General features: G+C 38.2%; 1 protein-coding gene across 5 annotated transcripts in view; it reads right to left on the reverse strand.

Moving 5' to 3' along the window:
• The window catches only part of DNAAF9 (dynein axonemal assembly factor 9), a 169,920-nt gene that overhangs the window by 101,827 nt on the left and 50,726 nt on the right, over nucleotides 1-17,367 (reverse strand). For all 5 annotated transcript variants that reach the window (XR_005722339.1, XR_005722340.1, XM_040247852.1 and 2 more), the window contains exons 7-8: nucleotides 12,163-12,240; nucleotides 1,568-1,666 (exon numbers count right to left, since the gene is read on the reverse strand). Coding sequence is in view for 3 of the 5 variants with exons in the window: in XM_040247852.1 (XP_040103786.1) it covers nucleotides 1,568-1,666; nucleotides 12,163-12,240 (177 nt within the window). In the remaining 2 variants the exon portion in view is untranslated. The remainder of the gene's footprint in view (nucleotides 1-1,567; nucleotides 1,667-12,162; nucleotides 12,241-17,367) is intronic.

The raw sequence follows: 17,367 nt of genomic DNA on the forward strand, positions 1-17,367 counted from the left end.
TACTGGGCCCACACGCCGCAACTACGCAACTACCGAGCCCACACGCCGCAACTACCGAGCCTACACACCACCAACTACCGAGCTACATGCCTTGAGAAACCACTGCAATGAGAAGTCTGTACACCACAATTGTAGAGTAGCTCCTGCTCAGAGCAACTAGAGAAAGTAATGAAGTCTTCACTGCAATGAAGACCCAGGGGTGCCAAAAATAAAAAATAAATAATTTTTAAAAATGAACAGTTAAAAAATTATAGATATATGGTAATCAAATTACTCAAAACCAGTAATGAAAGAGAAAATCCTCAAAGCTACCAGAGGGAAAAAAGACCAGTTATACGGAGAAGAACAGAGAAAAAGATAAAAGACATCATCAGAAACAATGCAAGTGAGAAAGAGTGAAACAACATCTTTCAAGTACTGAAAGGAAAAAACTGTCAACCTAGAATTCCACACACCACAAAAATACTTTTAAAAATGAACGTGAAAAAAATATTTTCAGACATACAAAAGCTGGAAGAATTTTCTTCTGAATTATCAGAAGATTCACACTACAAAAAATGTTAAAGGATATCCTTCAGGGAGAAGGGAATTATACCATATGAACATCTGTGTCTAACACAAAAAAATGAACAGCATCAGAAATTTCAACTGCATGGGCAGATATGTAAGATTTTTAAATTATTTAAAATCTTTTATTTTTAAAGATAAAAAGATAATTGACTAAAAAAGAATAACACCAATATACTGTGGGGTTTATAGCGTAAGGTAAAAAAGGTAAAAGTAAAGTGTATGGTAACAAAGATCAACTCCAGTTCTAAAGAGCAGGAGTAGGGCTTACACTGGGTCACAGTGAAACACAGGAGAACTGAACACTGGCAGTCCAAACCCAAAGTAAGCTCAAGTGCAAGCTCAAGATCTCTTTGATCTTGCCTGTTGACTAATTTTGGGAACAGTTCTGTACCTTAGTTCTTGATTTACATACCTCAGTTTACTCATGGAATGGTTCCTAGCCTGAACCTAGCAACTTCACTTTGTTGTTTGCTTAGAAAGAAAGCTTGTCATCACCTAGAGGTTCAACTGACAAAGGTGTGCTATTCATATGTGAAGAATTATTCCTAGGCTTATTAACTGGTGCCAAACAGAATTCCTGACAAGGACATCACCTCTAAGAAATGAGTATCTTTATTATAAAAAAACTGGCACAGAAAAACAAAAAAGAATATATAAGAATATATATATATTCTTATATATATATTATATATTCATATATACACATTCCTATATATATATTAATACATTCTTATACATATATAGGGGGCAGCACAGAAACTAAAAATTTCTTTACATCATGCAACAAAGTTTAAGAATATATATATTCTTAATATATATATTAAGTTTAAGAATATAGGGGGTGGCACAGAAACTAAAAATTTCTTTACATCATGCAACAAAGTTTAAGGAAATGATAACCAAATGAGGATTGGTAGTGTTGTAGTCTGAAAAATTTTTAATAAAAATTAAAAAATCAGCCAATTTGTTCTTTCTTTTTGACCCTTCCTTTACATACCTCACCAGCCTGAGATTCGGACAATTCTAGCAAGAAGGGAATTTCTGTGTCAAAATTAGCGAAGAAGCTAGTCCACTGATATTCAAAAGCCACCAAATCCTAGAAAGAAAATGAATAAGATAATGCGTTTGGTCATTTAAGGAGATACTTTAGAAAACCAGACTCATGAAACCACATCTGATCTCAAAATACCAGACTATTTAAATACATTGTTTAAAGGGTAGTAGCAAACTATTGATACCTGTTATCACATGGATGGATGTTAAAAACATTATGCCCAGTGAAAGAGGCCAGATATAAGAGACTACAATATATGAAACACTCAGAAAAGACAAATCTAGAGAGACAGAAAGTAGACTAGTGGTTTGCTTAGGTAGGGCTGGGAGTGGGAATGAAAACTGACTACAAGTGAGCATGTTACAGAATCTCAAGGCCATGTGCCTGATACAGTGAGGCCCGTCAATACTAAAACGTAGGGTTTGGAACAGACGAAGGTTTATTATAGACTGATACAAGGAGATGGGTGGCTCATGCTCTAAGAACCCCAAAGTTACTGAAAGCTTTCAGCAAGCTCCTTTAAAAGCAAAAGGTGGGGGATGGGCGCAGTTAGTTGTTGCAGACTTCTCGATATCAGATCCTTTGTTCTTGAGGTGAGGTCATACATAGTCAGCTAACGATGTTCCTGTAAATCTCTACCAGATTTTAATGTTAATTCTCTGTCCAGATAAGAAAGGGCAAAGTCCTAAGGTACAACTTTCACTCTCCAAGGTCCCAGTCCTGGCTAAGAGAAGACAGATCTCAGTTGGCAGCTCCTTCGGGGCCTGGTTCCCACATCCTGCCCAGCTATCATCCCTGAGGGAGCCAGGGCCCCAACCTAACTGGCCCTCCATCTCCTCAGGTTGCTTAAATAGGGGAGACCAGATCTCACAGACTGTGACCAGACAGACACCCTCTGCTGGTAGGTTGGACAGACAGGGATAGGGGAAGAGGTTCACTACTCAAGGCCTGGCCCACAGTTAGTGGAAGGCCTTAGTGAGGGCTCTGGAGCCCTCTAGGAATGGGTGAGCTGGAGGGCCTCCAGAAGAAGGCCTGAATCTGCCTCTTAACTCACTCTCCACTTGGTGACTACCACGCCATTGACGGTTGACTGAATCACTTCCCTAAGGGTCACTCATTGACAGCTGATTGCTGAGGGGTTGGGGTAGGAGGAGCAGGGCAGCACTGAGGCACCAACCAATGGCTGAGCAAGACTGCCTGCCTAGTTACAGGGTGCGGAGTAATGAGGTACAGCAATGGCTGCCTGTTAAGGGCTGTGCTCATCCTGCTCTGTTGCAAGCACAAAGGAACTCTCTGGGTTGATGAAATGTTGTAAAATTCTAATTGTGGTGATACTTGCATCGTTCTGTAAACTTACTAAAAATCATCGAATTATATACTTAAAATGGGTAAATTTTGTGGTATATAAATTATATTTCAATAAAGCTTTTTTTCCTTTAAAACCTATTTTTAAAACGGACAATCGGCAGTCCTTGTTGAGAGGGAGTTATTCATGAGGCAATGTAAAGCTATTTAAAGAGACACTGTACCTAGTAAGTACCAAAAGGGTTACAACAGTGAACTTTGTTCAAGGCCAAATTAGTTGACTTTAGTTAGAAGTTCAGTGGAGTCAGAGGTGACACAGAGCCCTTTTCTCCCTCATCCCCTCCTCCTAGGGGTAATGCAAATATGTACCTTACCTGCTGATTCTCCTCCAAATACAGCCCGCCTCCTTCCCCTATCCAAGCTGGTTTTAAGCATCCTCTCTGAATTCATTCCTGTCACCAACCACTACACACTGCTTTGCGTTCCTGGCTTTTCTTTAAGGCATCATCAGCTAATCCAAAATATCAGTTATGACTTGCTTGACCTTTGGCCTTATTTTGAAGTGACATCTTTGGCCCTATTTTGAAGTCACTGTTAATTTGTACTCAAATTGGATAGTAGTTTTCTTATTTTTAATAAACCAACCCTGCCCTTATATTTCTTTTGGTTGCGCACTTTCTTCATTGCTGCTCACAGTGATTCTCTAGTTGCAGCAAGCGGAGGCTACATAGGGGTAAACGCTGAGAAGCACAGGCTCTAGGCGCAGAGGCGTCAGCACTTCCAACACACAGCCTCAGTAGTTGTGGCACATGGGCTTAGTTGGTCCTCAGCATATGGAATCCTCATGGACCAGAAATCAAACCTGTCTCCCCTGCACTGGCAGGTAGAATCTTATTCACTGTATCACCAGGGAAGTCCCTGGATAGTAGTTTTCATTGGCCGTCTCACACTGTGTAAATGTACATGATAAGCACACACCTTGCTTACAGCAGGCATTCTGTTTGCTGAACTAAAATTGACTGTCTGGATCTATGCTCTTTCCTTACTCACCCTTTTAAGGATACAGAAGTACTCAGAGCTATGAACTCTGTGTTAACCATGCAACGACTCTATACCTGGCCTCAGGCATAAAGCACAATGAACCTCTGCTGAGAATACTTAGTGTAAACAATATTCTCAAGCGTCTTCACTACTTTGATGCCTATGTTATCTATATTTTATTTATTATATATATTATATAACATGTAATAAATATTATTTATACTTATTATTTATATTTATCAATATTTATATTTTTTATATTTACTATTATTATAGTCAGCAAAAACAAGACCAGGAGCTGACTGTGGCTCAGATCATGAACTCCTTATTGCCAAATTCAGACTTAAACTGAAGAAAGTAGGGAAAACCACTAGACCATTCAGATATGACTTAAATCAAATCCCTTACCATTATACAGTGGAAGTGAGAAATAGATTTAAGGAACTAGATCTGATAGACAAGAGTGTCTGATGAACTATGGACGGAGATTCATGACACTGTACAGGAGACAGGGATCAAGTCCATCCCCAAGAAAAACAAATGCAAAAAAAGCAAAATGGCTGTCTGTAAAGGCCTTGCAAATAGCTGTAAGAAGAGAAGAAAAGCCAAAAGCAAAGGAGAAAAGGAAAGATATACCCATTTGAATGCAGAGTTCCAAAGACTAGCAAGGAGAGATAAGAAAGCCTTCCTCAGTGATCAGTGCAAAGTAACAGAGGAAAATAGAATGGGAAAGACTAGAGATCTCTTCAAGAAAATCAGAGATACCGAGGCAACATTTCATGCAAAGATGGGCTCAATAAAGGGCAGAAATGGTATTGATCTCACAGAAGAAGAAGATGTTAAAAAGAGGTGGCAAGAATACACAGAAGCACTATTAAAAAAAGATCTTCATGTCCCAGATAATCACAGTGGTGTGATCACTCACCTAGAGACAGACATTCTGGAATGTGAAGTCAAGTGGGCCTTAGGAAGCATCACTACGAACAAAGATAGTGGAGGTGATGGAATTCCAGTTGAGCTATTTCAAATCCTGGAAGATGATGCTGTAAAAGTGCTGCACTCAATATGCCAGCAAATTTGGAAAACTCAGCAGTGGCCACAGGACTGGAAAAGTTTGCAGTTTTCATTCCAGTCCCAAAGAAAGGCAATGCCAAAGAATGCTCAAACTACTGCACAACTGCACTCATCTCACACGCTAGTGAAGTAATGCTCAAAATTCTCCAAGCCAGGCTTCAGCAATACGTGAACTGTGAACTTCCAGATGTTCAAGCTGGTTTTAGAAAAGGCAGAGGAACCAGAGATCAAATTGCCAACATCCAATGGATCATTGAAAAAGCAAGAGAGCTCCAGAAAAACATCCATTTCTGATTTACTGACTATGCCAAAGCCTTTGACTGTGTGGATCACAACAAACTGTAGAAAATTCTGAAAGAGATGGGAATACCAGACCACCTGACCTGCCTCCTGAGAAATCTGTATGCAGGTCAAGAAGCAACAGTTAGAACTGGACATGGAACAACAGACTGGTGCCAAATTGGGAAAGAAGTACGTCAAGGCTGTATATTGTCACCCTGCTTATTTAACTTATAAGCAGAGTACAGCATGAGAAATGCTGGACTGGATGAAGCAGAAGCTGGAATCAGGACTGCCAGGAGAAATATCAATCACCTCAGATATGCAGATGACACCACCTTTACGCAGAAAGCAAAGAACTATTAAAGACCCTCCTGATGAAAGTGAAAGAGAGTGAAAAGGTTGGCTTAAAGTTCAACATTCAGAAAATGAAGATCATGGCATCTGGTCCCATCACTTCATGGCAAATAGATGGGGAAACAGTGGAAACAGTGGCTGACTTTATTTTTCTGGGCTCCAAAATCACTGTAGATGATGACTGCAGCCATGAAATTAAAAGACACTTACTCCTTGGCAGGAAAGTTATGACCAACCTAGACAGCATATTAAAAAGCAGAGACATTATTTTGCCAACAAAGGTCCATCTAGTCAAGGCTATGGTTTTTCCAGTGGTCATGTATGGATGTGAAGGTTGGACTATAAAGAAAGCTGAGTGCCGAAGAAGTGATGCTTTTGAATTGTAGTATTGGAGAAGGCTCTTCAGAGTCCCTTGGACTGCAAGGAGATCCAACCAGTCCATCCTAAAGGAGATCAGTCGTGGGTGTTCATTGGAAGGACTGATGTTGAAGCTGAAACTCCAATACTTTGGCTACCTGATGTGAAGAGCTGACTAATTGGAAAATACCCTGATGCTGGGAAAGATTGAAGGCAAGAGGAGAAGGGGATGACAGAGGATGAGATGGTTGGATGGCATCACCGACTCAATGGACATGGGTTTGGGTGGACTCTGGGAGTTGGTGATGGACAGGGAGGCCTGGCATGCTGCGGTTCATGGGGTCACAAAGAGTTGGACACAACTGAGCAATTGAACTGAACTGAATACCACTGTGTACTTCTCTATGCCCATTTTATATATGAGGAGACTGAGGTACTAAACAGTAAAGTGACCTGAGGATGCAATACTAACAACCAGCAAAAGTGAAAATATATCTAGGTGAGAGATACCTAGAGCCTGTATGGTTTCCACCAGACACATTATTCTCAAAAAATTTCCACCTGCATTTGTGGAAATGGATTCTGTGTATGGAAGTAGAATTGGTTTGTTAGATCTGATGATGAAGAAGGGAAAGTTTATCTGCTCAGACTCAAGGCCAAGTTCAGAAGACAGGCCCAGATACATATCAAGGTCAGATAAGCAGGAAAAGTCTGTAAAATTCAAGAAATATGTCAATGTGCCTTTGCCCTTGCCCATTAGGGAAGGACCCTGAACTTCAGACAGGACTCTTGGCCCTAGGCTGGCATCCAGCAGTGTCTGCTCTCAAATGACTTAAAGGGGGAAAAGAAGTTTAATTTCAACATTTAAAAGTATTTTTAAGAATTATATAATAAATGTAAGAAAACAAAAATAAATAAAATAATATTTTAAAAATATATAACCGTATAAAAATAATAACCAGTAAGACTACCATCTGAAATTTCTAAGACACACAAATGCAAATTATTTTACAAAGATGGAAATATACTCTACTTTTTTACTTTTCTCACCAAACATATTTTGAACATCCTTCTAAATCAAATCTCAGAGCAGTCTGCATTTTCTCTTTGCGGGATGTGACCAAGAAGCAGGTAGCTGTAGGCAGTCTGGCCATCAAAGACTGGCCAGTGAGATTTAAGGCCTAGATGCTAATTCTGACTGTAAGGTTATCAGTCTTAGCAAAGAGAAAACACATATGACCAGAAAAAGTATTTGGATAGTGAAGAGAAAAAGGGTTTTTAAAGAAAACTTTGGAGGCTATGGAGCAGCTGAGCAAGAGATGAGAGAAGAAAAAAAAAAAAAGTAGATTTTAAGAGGAAATATAGGGACTTCTCTGGTGGTCCACTGGTTAGGAATCCATCTGCCAATGTAGGGGACACAGATTGATTGCTGGTCTGGGAGGATCCCACATACTGTAGGACAACCACAGTTGAGCCCGTGTACAACTGCCGAGCCTGCTCTAGAGTCCACAAGCTGCAGCTGCTAAGCCTGCATGCTCCAACTACTAAGGCCATGCTCCACAATGAGAAGCCACCACAATAAGCCTGCGTACTGCACCTGGAGAGTAATTGCTTGCAGCAATTAGAGAAAGCCTGAAAACAGCAACGAAGACCCAGTACAGCCAAAAATAGATAAATTTAAAAAACAAACAGGTAATATGGGTATGGATTGGCTCCCTTTTTTACAATATTTTATCAGTACAAGTCAGGACTGAAATTGCATTTTAACTTCTTTTGGTTGTTGGATTTGAATTTTATTAGCACATGTAGATTCACCTCAGAGATCCCTTTACAAATTTATGGTCATTTTCATACATATTTATCATACTTGGGGTTTACTGAAGCTCTTGAATTTGTGGATTGATGTATTTAATCAATTTAGAAAGTTTTTGGATATTATCAACTTAAATTTATTGCCCCATTTTCTCTCTATTCTCCCTTCTGGGACTCCAACTATACTTGGACTCCAATGATTTACTATGTAGATCATTTGACCCTGTTTGGCAGATACTGGATACTGTGCTCTGCCCTTTTTGTTCTTTTTCTCTCTGTCCTTCAGTTTAGAAACTTTCTATTGACTTATCTTCAAGTTCATTGAACTTTTCCTCATTGGTGCCTAATTTAATAAATTAGCCAATTTAATAAATCCCCCATTTTTAAACCCTACATTTTTCATTTCTAGCATTTTCATTTGGTTCTTTTTATAGCTGTCAGGTCTCTGTTAAAATTCCTCATCTCTTCACATATGTTGTCCCATTTTCTTCCAGATTCTTTAGCACTTTCATCAATCATTTAAACTCCCCATTGGTCAATTCTAACATCTGGGTCTACTTCTATTGACTATTTCCTTTCTTGACCACATATCAAGTTTTCTTGCTTCTTCTTGTCTTATAATTTTAAAAAAACCCATATGCCAGATGTTTCACATAAAAGAACAGTAAAACTGACGTAAATACCACTCATCTCTAAGAAAGGGCCACTAGATCCCTATCTTTCATTAGACCACTAAAGCAGAGAACTAAGTTAATCTGATCTGTAATTGATCAGGGCCTGGATCTTGTAACATTTGTTCAGTTCAGTTCAGTCGCTCAGTCGTGTCCCACTCTCTGCGACCCCATGAATTGCAGCACGCCAGGCCTCCCTGTACATCATCAACTCCCAGAGTTCACTCAAACTCACGTCCATCGAGTCGGTGATGCCAGCCAGCCATCTCATCCTCTGTCATCCCCTTTTCCTCCTGCCCCCAATCCCTCCCAGCATCAGAGTCTTTTCCAATGAGTCTACTCTTCGCATGAGGTGGCCAAAGTATTGGAGTTTCAGCTCTAGCATCATTCCTTCCAAAGAACACCCAGGACTGATCTCCTTTAGAATGGACTGGTTGGATCTCCTTGCAGTCCAAGGGACTCTCAAAAGTCTTCTCCAACACCACACTTCAAAAGCATCAATTCGTTGGCGCTCAGCTTTCTTCACAGTCCAACTCTCATATCCATACATGACTACTGGAAAAATCATAGCCTTGACTAGATGGACCTTTGTTGGTCAAGTAATGTCTCTGCTTTTCAATATGCTATCTAGGTTGGTCATAACTTTCCTTCCAAGGAGTAAGCATCTTTTAATTTCATGGCTGCAATCACCATCTGCAGTGATTTGGAAGCCCCCAAAAATAAAGTTTGACACTGTTTCCACTGTTTCCCCATCTATTTGCCATTAAGTGATGGGGCCAGATGCCATGATATTCGTTGTCTGAATGTTGAGCTTTAAGCCAACTTTTTCACTCTCCTCTTTCACTTTCATCAAGAGGCTGTTTAGCTCCTCTTCACTTTCTGCCATAAGGGTGGTGTCATCTGCATATCTGAGGTGATCGATATTTCTCCCGGCAATCTTGATTCCAGCTTGTGCTTCTTCCAGCCCAGTGTTTCTCATGATGTATTCTGTATTTGGTTTAAATGCAAACTTTGATAGTGATTTCGCTCAGACAATCTTCTGGAAATCTCTTTTCATTTCACAGCTAAGCTATTGGCTTTAGGAATTACGGACAATCTCTCCCTGCTTTACAAGCTGGCTATCAGCTTTTTGGGTGGCTAAGAAGTTCTCTTTGCTCTCCAGTCCCTTGGTTCTGTGTATGTAAAGAGATCCTTGTCTTGCTGCCTGTCCCTAGCCTTAAAAGGGCAGCTGCTTGTAACTTGTGAAGACTTGAAATGCTGCCAAAGGGTTGCTCTCAGCTCTCATCTCTAATCCAGGCTATAGTCGAACATCAAGCGCTTCAGGCAAGATGGGTGGACTAACCTGAACACTTGTGAAGACCTATGGTATAGAAATGAGAGTAAGTGTTGACTCACTCACATATAGCCATTAAAAGGCCTTTAATTAAAAGGTCAACTGATTTTTACTGATCCCTGTGTATGATAAATTTCTCTTCCTCATGCTGTTCCATCAAAAATGAGAACAACATCCTATGAAGGGCCCTATTTTTCAGAAACAGAGTTCTTTGTGGTTTCTTTGCATCTTCAGCTCTCTAATTGATTTTAAACTACTATTTTGCTGCATATTCATATTGTTTGGTTGTTAGGATGAGAAGAATGGTCTCCTTTGATTTTCTATATCCCTAACTTGGAGGGAAAAAATCATGGTCATTTTTATTTCTTATTTTGTGAACAGCCAATTCTGGTTGTCTTCCAGTTTCCCACCACTGTATTTTTCTTACCAATTGGTAAGAGCGCTCCATAATGTAGTGGGTATAAATGCACTCAATCATATTTTGGTATAAGAAATACCATCTTACTTTATTCTTTCTAAATAAAACTAAATCTGGCTCTGAGCCCTCACTCTTCCTCTTAGATGGGAAGTCCACCCTCAGACATTAAAAGGGTTTCCTTTTACTTTTTCAAGATACCATCTAAGCATATGAAGCTCACTAGAAATTAGAGAACTATGAAAGGGTTTAGTCTACAGTTCATGATGATTACTGCTCTTGCTTCTTCAGTTGCATGATGTCACTGCTGTTCTAGGTGTAATTATAGATGTTCTCCAGGTGGTCCTATTCCACTGACTATGGAGATGATTGCAGTGTTCTCAAACCTACAATGCTATGTCTAGTCTCCATGTGTGACCTGCAGCTCCCTCCTAGTTAGGGCACTGCACACAAGTGGGGCATGGCTCCCAGATACTTTGCAGAAATTCCTAAATTACTTATCACTCTTAGTTGTCAGTACTTAAATTTTCTTTATCATTCTTAGTCTTTTTTTTCCTTCCTTTTTTTTGGCTCGGGGGATCTATTTCCCTGACCAAGAACTGAACTCGGGCCCCCAGTAGTAGAAGCGTAGAGTCCTGATCACTGGACGACTAGGTAAATCCCATCATTCTTATACTTTTAATGTTATAAATTTTTTCGCTTTTTCCCATAATTAGCCACACCATGGACTGATGATGATGATGACAATTAGGTCTTTTTAGAAAACAAAAAGTTCAGGTTTTATTTTTCTCTTATATTCCTACGTTACTAGAAATGTTTAAATACAATGGATGTTCAATTTTATCTAATGTCTTTTTGGCGTCTATGGAATCATCATAAATGGTTCCAAGGAGAAAAATTAGTACAGTGATTACATTAACAGATTTTCTGGTATTAAACTAAATATTAAACGCTTAATAACCCTACTTCATCATAGAATGTTCTTTTAGTTCTTTTAGTATGCTACTATTTGCTGACATTTTACTTAAAATATAGGCATTGATATTTGTAAGTGAAACTGATGTGTAGTTTTCATTTTTGGAATTGTTTTTGTCTTTGGAATTATTTGGGGTCTTACTTTGACAGTTAATATCATTAAAAGGCTACATGTGAGCTGTTCTTTTTCCATGGATATCCATCCATGACTGCTGAGAGATACTACTGAGCTGTTTAAACAAAGTACCTATCTGTATTTTAGTTTTGTTTGTTGCTCCTTGTTACAAATTGTTTTGCCCATCGTGAATTTTTTTCTTCAAAGTTCAGATGAAAAATTAATGCCTGATCCTTTAATCTAGGAGTCAGCAAATTACAGCCTGTTGGCAGGCCATTTATTTTTGTAAGTAAAGTTTCCCTGGAATATAGACATAACCATTCATTAAAGCATTGCTTACAATAGTATTGTTGAATAGTTCAAACAAAGACACAGGGCTAACAAGGTCTAAAATGCTATTATCCACCTCTTAACAGAAAAACGTTGCCAACCCCTAATACTTAATTCCTTTAAGACATATCCTAACTTCTTAATCTTTTCAGTAAGAGAAGGCATCCTCTGGACTGTTCTTCTAAAGTCTGGCCCAACAGAAAGAACATCTTTAGGTGAAAACCTAAACCTTGAACAAGGCAGGGAGCCTTGGTTTCATCTTAGGTGGTTTCTCAGAGTTAAAGAGGCAGTATCTCTTTTCCAGGTCCTCTTTCACTCCCAAGGAGTTCAAGATAACAATCAAGGAAGAAAGTGCTCAATTCTTTAACTAAACTCAAACTAAAATATATTCTGCATCTCTACAAGTTAAATATCATTAGTAGGTTACTGAGCTGGTTATAATATTTATATGTCAAATACAGTGTGGCTCTTTACCTCGGAAAGCAAACTCTCCAGGGACACAGGATCCATCTTGCTGTAGACATTCCATAGATTCAAACTCACATCTTGCAACTGTAATACAAGGGGGAAAACACTGAAATAACTGAGTCAGTATCATTAGGACAATCAGAATTATTTTCTGACAGTTAGAAATGGTTATCTTGGTGAATAATATATCAAAACTTTGTCAATTATCAGAACCTATACATACTTGATAAATGTGTCCCACTGAAGGAAATTATCTTTTCAGATTCACAGACTTTAGTATATCTTTTGAATATCATCTTTGATGGGCATATACAAATTTATATACATACAAATATATTTTGAATTCACTTAAAATAAAATTTTAATTAGAATAATATATTCTTACAGTTTAAAAAAATCAAGTACTAGTACTAAAGGCCTGTAATGAAAAAATTTTAATCCCTACTTCAATCTTTCATAAACTGCCACTTGTCTCAATCCTCAGAGGCAACCATTTTGAAGTCTTTTAATGTTTTCTTTTTGGTAATTACCTCCATATTTTGATATAAGCATCTACCACTATCTCTTCATTTTCAATTCAGAAATTAAATACTGACTTTTGACAAAGATGTAGCTCTGCTATACTTAACCCCATTCTCACTTTTCCTCACACACATACCTAATACCATGATATGACTTTTCTGGCTATACTAGTAGTTATTTATAATATTAAAGATATATATGTAATATATATATAAAATTTACTGCATGCCCAGTACATACCATACTCCTATTTACTTTCTTAAACAAATTTCGTTTTTCCAAAAGCTACCAACAGCTGTTTTTTTTTTACTTGTATTATAAAAAAAAATCAATCCTAAATTTTTTTCTACCTTCCCCACTTAATTTGCTCACAGTTAATCTCCTTACACTAGTTTCTCAATAGCAACACTACTGTAATTTGGGGGCCAGTTATTTCTTTGATGTGAGGGGATGCCCTTGCACTGTCTTGTGCAACATCCTCAGCCTCTTACTCACTGGATGCCTATAACAACAACCCTCCCTGTCTAGGCAAATCAAAAGCATGTCCAAATATTGCGGGGAGGAGAGGGATGAGACAGCAAAATCATTCCAATTGAGAACTACTGGTTCAAAGATATCAGATAATCTATCTCTTTCTTCCAGCTTCATTCTGAAGCTCTCACATGATGGATTTGATCCCGTGGCTTAATTTGTCTCTTCCTTGGCTGACTTCCTTGTGTGTTAGAGCACATCCTTCAATAGCTTTCTAAGAAAAAATTAATGGAAGGAAAAAATTTTTTTGAGTTTTAAAATGTCTTTACTCTGTCCTATGACTGATTTGGCAATCACTGATGTTCTTTCTAGTCAGCAAAAACAAGACCAAGAGCTGAATGTGGCTCAGATCATGAACTCCTTATTGCCAAACTCAGACTTAAATTGAAGAAAGTGGGGAAAACCACTAGACCATTCAGGTGTGTGGGAAGAAGAGAAGCAAAAACCAAAGGAGAAAAGGAAAGTTACACACATTTGAATGCAGAGTTCCAAAGAATAGCAAGGAGAAATAAGAAAGCCTTCCTCAGCGATCAATCCAAAGAAATAGACGAAAACAATAGAGTGGGAAAGACTAGAGATCTTTTCAAGAAAATTAGAGATACCAAGGGAACATCTGATGCAAAGATGGGCTCAATAAAGGACAGAAATGGTATGAACCTAACAAAAGCAGAAGATATTAAGAAGAGGTGGCAAGAATATACAGAAGTAGTACACAAAAAAGATCTTCATGACTCAGATAACCACGAGTGTGGGTTAACTCCAGGAGTTGGTGATGGACAGGGAGGCCTGGTGTGCTCCAGTTCATGGGGTCGCAAAGAGTTGGACACGACTGAGCCACTGAACTGAACTGAACTGATGCTCTTTCTATTCTTTTGGATTCTTCAGTCTCTCTGTGCTTCATTCACCTTGGATGGTTTCTACTGCTATGGCTTCAAAATCATTAAACTTCATTGGCAGGGTCTAAGTTAATGTTACTGCCATCTAGTATATTTTTCATCTTAGATATTGCAATTTTCACTTCTAGAAGTTCTATCTGGGTCCTTTTTATATTTTCTATTTGTTTAACCTATTCAATCTTTCCTCTAGCTTCTAGAGCATATGGAATACAATGAGAATAACTGTTTTATGTTCTTGTCTGCTAATTCTAACATTTCTGTCCATTTCAGGTCAATTTTGATTGACTGATTACCTTATTATCAGTCATATATTCCCACTTACCTGTAAACTGATAATCTTTGGATGCCAGACACTGTGAATTTTACCTTGTTGGCTGCCAGGTATTTTCACATTCCTACAAATATTCTTGTGCTTTATTCAAGAATGCAGTTACTTTAAAACAGTTTGATCCTTTCAGGTCTTACTTTTATAAATTGTTAGGAGGGTCCAGAGCAGTGCTCATACTAGGGCTGATTATTCCCCACTACTGAGACAAAACCCTCCTGAAGACTTTATCCAATGCCCCTTATGAATTATGCATTTTTTGAGTCTAATTGGTGGGAACAGGCACTATTCCCAGCTCTGAGCATGCATCAGGAACTGTTCTGGAATAATTTCACCTGTTTTTTTCTTCCTCCAGCTTCAGTGGTTAAATCACACAAGAGTTCACATATCAATACTCTGTTAAATACTTGGGATGTCAGAGGAGGAAGAAAGAGGAATCTTCACAGATCTTGGGAGTTCTGCTTTTGGGGAAATTTTTCCTCTTTAGTACTCTAGATGCTTTGGTCTCATCAGAATCTTAGCAGCATCTACTCAGCTCAGGAAGTACATTGGGATCTACCTGGGTACCCCCTTCCTATGCCATGACCTGGAAATTTTCTCAAAGTACAGTTGATCCTTGAGTGACATGGGTGTTAATGCTAACATGGGAGAATCGACGCTCTCTGCAGATGAAAAGCCACGTATAAAGCTTACAGTCAGCCCTCTGTAAAAGCAATTCTGCATTCATGGTTCTGTGTCAGTGGATTCACCTCACTGTGGATCACGTATTATATTATTTACCACTGAAAAAAAAAATCTCTGTGTAAGTGAACCTGTGCAGTTCAAACTCCTATTTTGTTGAAGGTCAACTGTAGTAAGCTAGGACAATCCTGGGGTTCATCTTGTCTATCTCTCTCTCAAGGGAATTACCTCCTTGCTGGACGTCTAGTGTCTTGAAAACCATTTTTTATCATGTTTAATGTTAGTTTAATGTTTGTTTGTTTTGGTTGGGGAAGGAGAGAAATCAAATTTCTGTTGTCTTATTGTACAAGACTTATTTTTCCTGCCTGGAAGCTTTTTATGATATTAATTCTTTTTGTTTAAAAAAAGCACAGACAGATTTAAGCTTTTTTAAAAATCTCACTGATGCTTGCTAAGCGATTTAATTTAAAAGCTTTTGTTTCTCATTATCACTAAAAATGTTTACTTCTATTTTAAGTTTCCTCCCTTCTGGTATCTCTGTTCTATCCTTCTAGACCTCCTACTTAACGGATATCAAACCTCATGGATAAGTTCTCTAAGATTTTAAAGTTTTTTCTCATATTTTCTTTTATTTCTAAAGTTTTTAATTTTGAGATTTTCCTAACGTTACCCTCCCAATTTCTCTGTTAATTTTGTCACTTATAACTTCCCAGAGCTCATATTTTCCTTATATTCATTTATCACAAAATAACTCTTGTTCTTTGGTCATCAAATCTTACATTTCTCCAGGCATCCTAAAGAGAGTTTTATATCTTAACTTTCCCCCTATATCTTAAATTATCTTTGTGTGATATTAAGAATTTTTTAAAAGTCTTGATCTTTTCTTTCAAATTACAGGTGATTTACTCCAATGTGTGGTGAGCCTGTTTATATTTTCACTGCCTGTTTATATTTTCAAAAAAATGTTGATGGGAAGCTTTATGCTCTTAGCAGAGCTTATCAAGTACCAGTAAGTTTTATAGCAGAACAGACATGTAAGAGGCAGTTATAGGATCTCTACTTCCTCATATTCTAAATACCAAAATGTAGAGAGCTTTACTCTCAGGCATCAAAAGCTACACTACCCAATGCGTTACCTTTGTTTTCCAGTTTCCATAAAGAAACTCCACCCACTCACTTTCCTTGTCTTTCCTACTAAGGAGGTGGCAGTTGGTAAATGTCTGGTTGCTTGTCACTCTGCGAGGTGGGAAGGACAACACACACTATTACATAACCTTCACTTTTGATATCACCATTTTCCATTCTCTATCCTCCATTTTATTATCTTCTTCCTCATTGATTTAACCTATTTGGCTTCTTTCTTTATAATGAGCAACAGTTTTACAAATGTGCCAACTGATGAGATTTTTGAGGTACTGAACTTGATTTCCATTTTTTATATTTATTTGATATTGAAGTACAGTTGATGTACAAAATTATATAACTTACAGGTGTACAATACAGTGATTCACAACTTTAAAGGTTATACTACATTTATAGTTATAAAATACTGGCTATATTCCGTGTTGTACAATTCAACTCTGTAGCTTATCTTCAACATAATAGTTTGTACCTCTCGTTCCCCTACCCCTATACTGCCTCCCCCTACTTCCCTGTTCCCTCTGGTAACCACTAGTTAGTTCTCTGTATCTGTGGGTCTGTTTCTTTTCCATTTTATTCATAGTAGTGTTGTATTTTTCAGCTTGCACATATAACTGATATCATAAGTGCCTGTCTTTGACTTATTTCATTTAGTTTAACACCCTCCCAAGTGCACCCATGTTGTTGAAAATTTTCATTTTTTATGGTTAAGCAGTATTCCACTGTATATATACACACATACATACATATACCATATCTTCTTTCCATTCATCTATTGATCAACACTTAGGTGGTTTCCATATATTGACAATGGGCTTCCCAGGTGGCACTAGTGGTAAAGAACCTGCCTCCCAGTGGAGGAGACATAAGGGCTGCAGGTTCTATCTCTGGATCAGGAAGATACCCTGGAGGAGGGCATGGCAACCCACTCTAGTATTCTTGCCTGGAGAATCCCCATGGACAGAGGAGCCTGGTGGGCTACTGTCCATAGGGTCACAAAGAATCACACACGACTGAAGTGACTTAGCACACATATATTGACAACTGTAAATAATATTGCTATGAACATTGGGGTGCATGTATTGAGTTAGTGGTTTGGGTTTGCAACTGTAAATA

This window comes from Oryx dammah, unplaced genomic scaffold (assembly GCF_014754425.2).
Source record: "Oryx dammah isolate SB20612 unplaced genomic scaffold, SCBI_Odam_1.1 HiC_scaffold_10, whole genome shotgun sequence".
Lineage (NCBI taxonomy): Eukaryota > Metazoa > Chordata > Mammalia > Artiodactyla > Bovidae > Oryx > Oryx dammah.